The sequence below is a fragment of the Crocodylus siamensis genome, chromosome 5, assembly GCF_052110815.1.
Source record: "Crocodylus siamensis isolate JL-2025a chromosome 5, ASM5211081v1, whole genome shotgun sequence".
NCBI classification, from domain to species: domain Eukaryota; kingdom Metazoa; phylum Chordata; order Crocodylia; family Crocodylidae; genus Crocodylus; species Crocodylus siamensis.
Window position 1 is genome coordinate 33,509,328 of NC_143399.1, and position 12,040 is coordinate 33,521,367.

Sequence of the window (12,040 nt, forward strand, 5' to 3'; positions counted from 1 at the left end):
ACTAAGAAAGGCTGCATGTATGTTCATACTTCAGTTCAGACACTGGCTCTTACCCTTTCCTTCTCCATATGAAGGACTTCAAAAGTGGACTCAAAGCACGTGCTGTATACTTGCATTCTTCTGGAAACACCCTATCCAAACTCATCCAAAGTTTTATGGGTATTTTTTGAATCACAGAAAATTCTGTTACAGAGTACTACAGGACAGTTCATAAACTGAATAAAAGACCACTCTTTTTTAAACTCTACAGGTTTAAAAACTGCTTTGTAGAATCTCTCATTTCTACAGGATTCTTGTTAAGGATGGACAAAATAAGGATTAAACTGTACAGAAGAGTATGGCCAAAAAAGTAAGGGGGGTGGAGGGATGGGACAGCTTTCTAGTGGGGAATGGGAAGGTAAAGTAGAGAGGAAGAAGATAAAACCCCCGCCCAAAAACAATGACAACATCACATTAGTCATTTTAAGATGGTGGTTGCATTTTAAGTTTTAAGATGGAAGGGATTGTGTGATATGATTGTCTATGACAGCAGAGCACTGTTCTTTAAAATCCAGGATGAAATTGCATGAAGGTCTTTCATGCTGGTGAGACAGTCACAAGAAGTTTCCCCAGACCACAAGCAACGTGGCTCAAATTAACTGAAATGGGCACGTAAAAATATCTCTGTGTTCAGCAGAGCTGGCACTGCAGGGGAGAGGAAAGCCTTTTTCATAGAAATGCAGTCTCCTGTTTAGAGACAAATATAATTACAGGGAAGAGTATGAAAGAAGACGACTTCCAGCATCACTTGCATCATTATCTTCCCCGGTATAAGGAATACAGCAAATGACTTGGATCAACAGTACTAAAATAATTCCTTACCAGCTTTCAGATAGGCTGTAGCCAGTTAAAAGGAACAGGAATTTTACAATAGGTAGGACAGCAGCTACTCATATAAGACTTTTGTTACGTCACCTAAGCAGATATTCCCCTCTTCCTGCTATATATATATGCGCATATCAAGCAGGTCCAAAGAGGTGATTCTCACCCTCTATGCGGCACTGGTCAGGCCGCAGTTGGAGTACTGCGTCCAGTTCTGGGCGCCACACTTCAAGAGGGATGTCGACAGCATGGAGAGGGTCCAGAGGAGGGCCACTTGTATGATCGGGGACAACAGGGCAGGCCCTATGAGGAGAGGCTACGGGACCTGAACCTGTTCAGCCTCCACAAGAGAAGGCTGAGGGGGGATCTTGCGGCCTGTTACAAACTAGTCAGAGGGGATCAGCAGGCATTGGGGGAGTCCCTGTTCCCCCGAGCACTGCCAGGAGTGACCAGGAATAATGGTCACAAGCTGGCAGAGGGCAGGTTTAGGCTAGATATCAGGAGGCGCTACTTCACAGCCAGGGCGGCTAAGACCTTGAACCAACTTCCAAGAGAAGTGGTGCTGGCTCCTACCCTGGGGGTCTTTAAGAGGAGGTTGGATGAACATCTTGCTGGGGTCGTTTGACCCCAGTATTATTTCCTGCCATGGCAGGGGGTCGGACTAGATGATCTACTCGGGTCCCTTCCGACCCTAGAAGCTATGAAACTATAAAAAAATAACTAGACCTTGCGTTTTAACATCACCTGAGAGGTTCTTCAAAAAGGATGATGAATTTGCAGTAGCAACATACTGGAACTTTGGCTCAATTCCAGGTCAGGACAAAGACTTCAACAACAAATTCCCCTCATGCCATACTTCCTCCCTCCCCCACCTTTTCTCTATTAAAAAAAAAAAAAAAAATTCCTATAATGCAAGACCCCTACCCCAGACTGTTTAAATAAATATTGTCTGCATGCCAATTCTTTGCATATACAAGCAACTATAGTCATGCTACCAGACCTAGCACAGCTCCATTGTCAGGAGATGACTGATATGACTTCACTGTTTTTTCTTTAGTTCTATCTTTAAAAAATAATAAATGTTGTTTGAAATTCTTTCATAATTCAGTCATTACACAATATATACTTTTTTTCAACTTGTGGTTTCTCTTTCCCACCCAGGACATTGTGCAATAGCTTCATTACTCCCAACCACTGACAAACTCTACATCTAGTTTCAAATTCTGCAAGATGCAAACGAAACAAAAGCGAATGTTCTCATTAACTATTTTTAATGAAGCTGCTTTTAGACATTGTTAAAAGGCCACAAAATCTTTTTGGCTTTGTTTGCAGGCCATCTTCAAGTATGACAGTACACAAAATTGGTACATAAACACCAGAATTAGACTTGATAAGTGGTGCTGGTTGGGGGGGGAGGGGTGTTGGGAGGAAAAGGAAGGGGTTATTTGATTTTTTTCTATCTTGTTTTCTGTATTAAAAACTGGTGCAAGCTGTTTTAGAAACTACTCAAACATTAGTTATCAACAGTTCACTGTCAAACTCAAAGGAAAAAAAGATTAAAGTTATAACAACAAGAACTTAACTATAAAAGCACAGTTATACAATAGAACAGGTTCCTGAAGGTTTTAAAAACAGGTTAGAACTGTCTAGACATAGCTGATATTGTCTCAGAGCAGGATGATAGACTAGATGATCTTTAGGTATTTTCCAGCCCTACAATTCTGTGACAGCCCTTGTAACTAGTACATAACTAGCAGAGCTTAGATGCCAGAAGAATTTTAAGATGCCAAAGACTGACCTACAGAAACCTCTAAAGTGCAAGCAAGTAAACCTATATGACTAGTGCAAAATCTCCAGAAGAGGCTTTACCATCCATGCATGGGAGTGGAAAAATCCATTGGAATTGCTGACTGACACAGCAAGTGTTCATACCAGAAATACAGGAAAAATCTAGGAAAGTAGATAAAAAGATGGACCTCACTACTAAAGTTTGCAAGTGGACTATAAGAGAAAATAACAGCTACAGCAAGGGAAAAGTTTAAATATAAAAAACATCTGCAGACAAAGGATACACCACATGGCTCTGGATCACTAGTTCTCAATGAGGGTGCTATAAGATCGTTTTAAGGGTGTTGCAAGGTGCCACACAATATTAGCACTGTTAGGTGTACAGACACCTACACACAATTCACAAGATAAAACTTAAAAAATTTCATATAGGGACTCACTGTCAAAAACATTCTGACCTGTTGTCATCTTAATGAATGATTTGCAACCGAAGAATTGCACTATTATTTTTCTATAGTAAAAAATGAGTGAAAACCAAGAACTGGTATTTTTCAAGGGGTGTCTGAGTCTAACAAGAGATGCTGTGAGTTGAAAAAGGCTGAGAACCACTGTTCTGGACAAAGACAGCAAATGGCATTTAGGGGTACACCAATTGATTTTTCTGGGTCGATACCGATGGCCTATTTTTAAGGAACTATATTGGCCAATACCAATCTGATTCCAATATGCAGCCAGTCAGCTTGGAGACCGGCGTTGGGCTGGTAAGTCAATTGTGGGGGTAGGGGTGGGAGGAGGACAGATGGAGGCCCCTGCACTGAGGGGAGTGGGGCCAGGGCAGGCACTGCTCAGCCGGGGCAGGACAGGGTACAAGACAGCTGCGAGTGGCTTTTCCAGGGGGCGGGGCAGCTCCCATTTTGTGTGCACCCCAGAACGGCATGCAGGGCACGTGCTCCCGGATCTGCGTGCAGGGCGAGGGTGGGCTGAGGGCTGTGCTGGGCTCTTCCTGGTGGGGGGAGGCTGGGCTGCGCTTTGGGTTGGGTGACGGCACTGCTGGGAGGGGGCTATGAGGGGTGGCTACAGCCACCCCAAATTTTGCATTCCCCCCCCCCCGCAGTCCCCTCCCAGTGCCACTGCCACCTGCCCCAAGCTCAAACTCAATCTGTACCCCCCAATCCTCCACTCCTCCCTTTGCCCTTTCCCCTACACCAGACTTACCAGCCCAATGTTGGTCTCCAAGCTACTGGGCTGGGCTCCTGGCTCCACGCATGGTGTGGTTGTGTACATGTATGGGGCATTTAAATCGGCCACATTAGGCAAAAAAACCCTGATTTCCAGTACTGTCAATTTTCCCCATATTGGTGCCGATCTGATAGGGGACTGACGTATCGGTGCATCTCCAGCAGCATTTTTATTCACACTTGAAAACATTATTTCTGTCAAGCAGGTAAAAGTATTACTGACTTCACAATAACTTTCAAACCTAACTGGTTCTAGGGCTGAAGAAAACTGCACTCAAAGGCTGAGTAAAAGATATAGATGGATGAGAGGGAGCTAGAGTGATTATGTAGTTCATCACAGCAATGCCACTTTCTGGGTGGGCTGGATGTATAGCCATCTGCAGAATTAGTGCCTTCTATCTTACTGTAACAACAGTTACATCTCTGTCATTTGTGGACAGCTTTAGCAAATTTATTTTCCCCTGGTTCTGGGACTATACGAACAAGCACTACCAGACTATTACAGATTTATACACTAATTTGGATATTTCTTCAGTTAGGATATGAATCTAAAAGCTCTTGTCTATATATTTGTGTAACTTATTCATCCACTTGCTGGGTCGTCATGGCAGAGTAAATGTGAAGAGATGAAAAACATATTAATATTGATTTAAATTCACAGCCATGCATGCGTGTGAAAAGTGTTTTGTGCTTTCATGAGCCAAGTTCTTTTGTAGATTGATTTCCGTATACTGCCATCCAACTTTTATGTTAAAAAAATTAAAAGCTTATTTAATGCTACACTTGACTTGGGGGAGGTACTCGCATATCAACACAGATTATTAAATCACTTGTATAATTAAACTGTTTGGTTTTTTTTACATATACATAATCTATTACAAAATTAGGGAACAAAGTTAATATGCTGAAATATGACAAAAAGTAAATCGACATTATATCCAACTAGTTGAATTCTCCTGGCATTTGAAAGGCATTGTTTTCTTACCTTTTACTTTTGCAATGACCATTCCTGCAGCACTAAGAATGTCAACTGAGTTGAGAGTCTGATGTTTGTTGATCACTGCTTTTAGAACACGTAGCAGCTCCCCTAAACGTTCGTGGACTAGTTGATGCAGACAATCTTGGTTTTCTGAAGGAAGAAAAAAAAATTGAAGCAATGGATAAAGAACTAAATGCATATATCTAACCTCACAGTGATATTAAATCCTTTTGAGCTGTGTTCCCTGAAGGACTAAAGCTACACTGAAACTTACCAGAGCCAGTTTTGAGTTCACTAGTAAGCCCTAAACTAATAAAAGGACATGTAAATGGTACTTTTTTGTGCCAGTACTAACTAAAGGTTTATTTGCTTTATGGCAACCTGAAAGATTCAGTATGAACTCCTTTCTGAAAAGGATACCAGATTAAATCATTAAAAGTTTAAGGATGCTACAACAGAAATCTCCAAACCTCAAGAAAAATGAACCAAGCCCTATAACATCACAGGGAAGAGGATCTCTACTATAACTTTTTTAAAGTGTATATTTGCAATAGGAATTCAACCAAAAAACATAATACCAAGCTATTCTGCACAAGAGAAAGCATAACATGGTTCACTGTCTCAACTTCAATTTCAGCTGAAAAATAGCCAACATCCGAAGTAGTCATTAATATGCATGACTACGGCTATTACCCATGCTTTTTTTCTCCCTACTTCGTCTGCTATGCAGCTTAAGTAATTTTATAGTTATATATTATCTGATACAGGCTGAAACAAAGATTTTCTGGTCTATGTTGAAAAGGGCTTCAAGGCACAGAATTTTGATTTTACATGGACGAGGGTGCTGTTGTCTGAATTGCAGTCACAAGCTCAAAGAGTCAGGAAACACTGGACTTATGAGAAATAAAAAGAGGACCTAATATAAGTTGACTCACTTCCCTGAAAAGCAAAAAGAGGTGACAACTGTAACTGTGGTGTTTGTGATCAAAGAGTAAATTTCAAGTCTGAACAGTTTCAGTTTTGACCCATCTTTAAAACCAACTCCTTAAAAACAACACATTAAGGTTTTGCTAAAAGGTCAATGTGGTGCTATACTGGCATGGATCAATTTTCTGTTAAGTAGAGGCAAGAGTAAGTTGCAATGTCTGGCTTAGATAATTCTACTCTGACAAGCAGCTCTGTGCTTTGGGTTTTGTTGGATCAACTGCAATGATCCCATTTAAATAGAAAAAAAAAAATCACTTCATTTGACAAAGTTGAAATTCTTGCACTTGATCAAAATGGTGGCCATAGTCCAAGACTAAAGAAGCTCTATATATTTAATTTAACCAAGAGAATGTCCAGTTGTGGTATTAAATCTTGGTCAGTAAGTATTTACATGGGAAAAGGATTCTTTATTATAGGAGATTAAGATACAATAAAAATCTACTGGCTGAAGGCTGAAGCTAGACAAATTCAGACCAGAAAGAAGGTATGCATCTTAACAACTGAGATAATTAACTACAGTAAAGGCTGTGTTAACCGGCATTCTACTGTCTGGAATACTCTATTAACTGGAATTTCTGGCCAGCTGGATGCAGGGGAGCGGAGCCTGCATGCAGCAGCAGCCGTCACTCACCACCCTGTGCTGTTGCTGCTCTGCATGCAGCCACCGCCACCCCTCCACCCCTGCTCCATGTATGGCTGCCTCCCCCTACCCCCCTTGCTCCACACAGGTTTTCAAAAAGGTTGAAAACCCCTGCCTCAGATAACCAGAATTTTAAGATACCCGGCACCCCACCCATCCTACTCATGCCAGTTAACACAACTTTTACTGTTGTAATAAAATGGGAATCTTTCTAAATAACAGAAGTTAAGGGGTGACTCAGGATAGCGGTTGATTCAGGAACACTTGGTGAAGTACTCTGGCCTGAATGCAGGAGATCTGACTAGTTAATTATAAATAGTCCCTTCAGGCCTTGATCTATGAGAACCTCAGTCCCACTCCACATAATTAACAGTAAATATTATTTGAGATTGTATGTAGCTGTAGGCAAGAAGCAGCAGAACAAAAGACTGTCCAATAGTGCAATACTGATGAATACTGAAATGCTAAGTGGGTCACAAGTGTATCCAAAGGCACTCCACAGAGCATACAGCACTAATATCCAATGAATGCCAGGGCAATGTGGACCCTGGAAATTGAGAACCATTCCACTTATTTAATAAAGTATCAAATCTGCAACAATATGTTTCAAGCCACAATCTTAGTAGAAAATTACTGAAATACAATCTCCATGATAATATATTTAAATATGAAAATACATATTGTGTTCAAATTCCCTCTCAAAAGCAAGAATCTAGCTACATTAAAATTAGGGTTAGTTATCCAATGTCTTACAATACTACATTTTTTTTTTTACAAAATATTTGAAAACATGTATTGTTTTCAGTGATGATAAAGGACAAAATAAATCTCAGGCAAATAATTCTGATAAGAAAAAAAGGTCACCATGAACTAGAGTTGCATTGTAGTTAGCATTTTAAAACTATCCAGGACAGGAAGCCTTTTGTATTTGTATTTGTCCATTTGGAGAAAATATACATCATGAGGTAAAAAGGACAACCCCTTCTTTTTTCACATCTTTGTGACAAGGTACTTAGCAGAATTTGCATATTTGCCAGAATCTGACAGGACTTCTGCTGTGGCCTTGAACTTGTGACCTCTGTCAACTGTGTGCCTGAATGCCCACACCACCCCAACCACCAAAAATACAATATAGCAGGTTGATAAAAATATTTCTACTGCCAGCCTGCCCTACCTGGTCACTAAACAGGAGAAAGTAGCTTACAATGAAAAGAATACTTTACACATTGGTGCCTGACAAGTTCCTGTTTGACCCTCCTTTTAAGTCACAAAAATAGAATATTTGCTTTGCATTTACCCCTCCCATCCCTTCCCAAATTCACTGCCCTCCCAATCCAAATTCTCTTGTCAAATCAAGGCAAGCAGGTAATTCCTCTAATGAACTCTGCATCAATTTCAAGGTCCCTTTTCCTTGTTGTAAAGATACCAACCCCTAAAAGATCAGCTACAACTCTTAAAATGAGGGCAGTTATCCTCTGATCCTCTTGCAGAATGGAGGGTTATGGGTTATACTAGTCTGTATAAGAACTGGGGGGATTGGGACGGTGGGGGGAGGGGCAGACAGGGACACCCTGCAATAGGCACTGGCCTTCTCAGCCTCCTAAATGTAAAGACTGTGGTGTTAATCCTGAAGCCTCTACTTCACCTTCACTTCCCTTGGTGACTTTAAAAAAAAAAAAAGCAAGCTAATCTGTAGAAGACCATAAATAACCTTCCCAAGAACATAAATTCATGCCCAAAGAAGGAAAATGTATTTTCACACACTGAGTTTATTTGCTTGCGTATGACATTTAGATTTGACTGGAATTTAAAAATTGCCACCTCTCTCTCTAACAGGAAAGAAAGTTTTAAAAAAAATTTAAGTACAGTTATAAAACAAGTGCCATTTGGGGGACTAGATGTGGAAAGGGGGGGGCTAAAAATAGTCAGAATGAATGTATTCATCACAAATCTAGGAATGAAGCAATATCAGTCTTAGATAAAATTCTGTTCAAAGTTTTCAGTCTTAGTTAATGAGAAAAGCAAAGATTTTTGTGGGGGATAACTTTTATTGAAGCAACTGCTTGGTTGGGATAGACTTAGACAAGCTTCTGAATGCAGGGCATTCTTCAGGTTCGAACTGAAGGCAATTATAAGCTAAAGTAACTGAAAAGTATATCAGAATATTTCTAAGACGTATAGTCAGCACATTGTTAAGTCGTTAGTGCCAAACATACCAAGAATTTCAAATCTCCCACTGTTTTACGGCAACTCATCCATCTTCATCAGTGTCAGAATAATATTAAATTACCCATTACTAATTTCTGACATTTCTCAAGAAAAGCCTACCTAGCAAATATTAGTAAATAACAACAGACTTACAGAAATGGATTCTGCTATTTAAAAACAATTTTTATATTTTTTAACATTTTAAAATTTTATGAAGCTTTTATAATCAAGCTTGTCAGCTTCTATACAACTTCCTGCGAAGTCAATTTCAATTATGTTACATGAAGTTGAGAAAAGCACTTCTGTGCCAGTTGGGTTGGTATTCCTTTGTTCAATCTGTTTTAACATAAGCCCAGATGTTTTGTAAGAAACTGTTTTTGAGAAGCCCTTATGAAAACAGATTTGTCCCAGTAGGAAAGTGCAAAAATAAAAGCAACTAAGTTATATTTTGAAAGCCAAATATCTATCATGTTTCCAACATTGCTCATTAGAGCCATACAGAAGATCATGAGTTAGAATCAATGTAATACTGTTTGTTTCACCATGTTTTTTTGGAAATATCACTGTATGCTAAAATTGAACAGTCACCATTGTCAGCCTCATTTCACAAGTCTATGGAAGGCAAAGCCAAGAGTGCATAAGTGGATTTGTCATACTTGAAAAAGGTGATATCTGGGACCAACCTTGATTTTAAACCGATGATAAAGACAAAAGGAAAGCATGCATAATTAAGAGGAGACTAAAACTCAATGATGTTTCACAAGGACCTACATATTTCACCCACAGTCAAATGGGTCGCCAACTGGCTGGAGGGCCGCAGCCAGAGGGTGGCAGTGGATGGGTCCTTCTCAACCTGGAAGGACGTGGGCAGTAGGGTTCCGCAGGGCTCGGTCCTCGGGCCCGCACTGTTCAACATCTTCATCTGTGATTTGGACAACGGGGTAAAAAGCACCCTGTTCAAATTTGCTGATGACACTAAGATGTGGGGGGACGTGGGCACACTGGAAGGATGCAACAGGCTTCAATCGGACCTAGACAGGTTACAAGGGTGAGTGGGTGGGAATAGGATGGGAATTCAACACAGACAAGTGCAAGGTGATGCACCTGGGGAGGAACAACTGGCACCATACCTACAGGTTGGGGAACTCCCCTCTTGTCAGCACAGAAGCGGAAAAGGATCTTGGAGTCATCATTGACTCCAAGATGAATATGGGCCGGCAGTGTGGGGAGGCAGTCAGGAAGGCCAACCGCACCTTGTCGTGCATCCACAGATGCATCTCAAGGAGGTCCAAGGAGGTGATCCTCCCCCTCTATGCGGCACTGGTGGGGCTGCAGCTGGAGTACTGTGTCCAGTTCTGGGTGCCGCACTTCAGGAGGGATGTCGACAGCATGGAGAGGGTCCAGAGGAGGCCACTCGCATGATCAGGGGACAGCAGGGCAGGCCCTACGAGGAGAGGCTACGGGACCTGAACCTGTTCAGCCTCCACAAGAGAAGGCTATGGGGGGGATCTTGTGGCCTGTTATAAACTAGTCAGGGGGGATCAGCAGGCATTGGGGGAGTCACTGTTCCCCCGAACACTGCCAGGAGTGACCAGGAATAATGGTCACAAGCTGGCAGAGGGCAGGTTTAGGCTAGATATCAGGAGGCGCTACTTCACGGCCAGGGCAGCTAGGACCTCGAACCAACTTCCAAGAGAAGTGGTGCTGGCTAGCCACCTACCCTGGGGGTTTTTAAGAAGAGACTAGATGAACACCTTGCTGGGGTCGTATGACCCCAGTACTCTTTCCTGCCACCAACAAAAGTAACTAGAAGTCTAGAAAACATGATGTATGAGAAAAGGGGGCGGGGGGGGAAATCCAAAAAAAAAAATCAGGATTATTTTGTTCAGGAAAGAAAAAACTGAGGGGAAATTTCATTTTTGTATTTGACAACAAAAAGGTTGCTATGAAAAAGGAGGGTATTTTTTTTTGTCTGTGCTCCACAGACAGTGTAAGTAGTAACAGCCTTAAGTTATAATACTAAAGATTTAGGCTAGAATCAGTTTTCCCTAATAGCCAAGGACAGTTAAACACTAGAACAGATCACCTAGAGAGGGTGTGGAACTTTTGTTATTCAAAATTAAATTGCAAGTCAAGCAAACACTAGGCTGAGACAGTTTAGAGGATGGGTCCTTCCTTGGGCAGAGGGGTAGAACTAGATAAAATGCTAGCAAAGATTTCTGATTAATGAAATGCACGTTGAACACAATAAATTACTTACCACATTTCAAACAGCCCTCTCTCTATAGCACAAGCTATGCTCACTAGGTAAAAAGGTGTGTTCCTAAATTAAACCTGAGATGAAATCGTAAAAAGTGTAAAACAGTTTGCAGATGAACACTACAAATTGTGTTATGCCAACTAAGATTAAGCTTTAACATGGGGCAGTAGCTTTTATAATGATCAAGATGTGGCTTCTATAGACCCAAAAGTTTGTGAAAATTTTAGCTTTCAAATGGGAAAACCATTTGTTTTAGGGACAAAGATACCATGAGGCCGATTACCTCTGCTCACTTTTAGATCCTTTCTTAAGAAATGCATCTAATTGACCCAAATCCTTTAGAAAATAAGAAAATTTTAAATAGCTCTCTTCAACAGGAAAGAAGTTTCCATTACACAATCATGGATTGAAGAAGCTTGTTCTTTCCCTCTTGGCTGTTGATGTCCTTTCTATTTCTACTAATTCCTTTAAAGGATTTAGGTGTTATCAACAATTATACCTGTAGGTCAGATGGCTGAAGATCAAGCCTCAGAGCAAAGTAGTTAACAAGGCAAGGCAGCTTTAAAACAAAATCTCTTGCTGCCAAATTTGTTAACTCCCAACCTGCATAGTAGGAAACAGCATTCAGATCTGTACTGAATCCAGACTATGAGACTCCCAGATGAGCACTGCAGACTAATCAAAATGTGTGCAACAATGAAGTATGTTGAAGCTATCTAACCCATGCATCAGAAAGTTTTGGAAAATGTCCAAGATTAAACCCATTGGGTGATTTTGTATTCCCCCCTGACCAGCCCACCTAAGATTGTACTGCATTTGTCTAATCTGGCAAAGTACAACATTGAAATCCAAACAAAAAGTCTAAAAAAAAGTTTCCAGTGTTACATATCAACATAATATATAGCAAATAAAGGCAACAAGTGCTCTTCAGCCCAATCCAAAGAGATATTCTTATCAGACAAGCATGGACATTGGTTAAACTACACTATAAAATAATGAATAAATGCTGAAAAGCACTTTACAAACACCATAAGCCTAAAAACACTGCCAAGGTACCATCAAACTGGTACTGAAGCAGA

The 12,040-nt window shown here is 40.8% G+C and overlaps 1 protein-coding gene across 4 annotated transcripts in view; it reads right to left on the bottom strand.

Annotated features, from left to right (window-relative positions):
- Window positions 1–12,040, bottom strand: part of ARHGAP29 (Rho GTPase activating protein 29) — a 97,170-nt gene that overhangs the window by 41,690 nt on the left and 43,440 nt on the right. For all 4 annotated transcript variants that reach the window (XM_090047126.1, XM_090047129.1, XM_090047127.1 and 1 more), the window contains one exon: window positions 4,873–5,016. In XM_090047126.1, coding sequence (XP_089903252.1) covers window positions 4,873–5,016 — 144 coding nt within the window. The remainder of the gene's footprint in view (window positions 1–4,872; window positions 5,017–12,040) is intronic.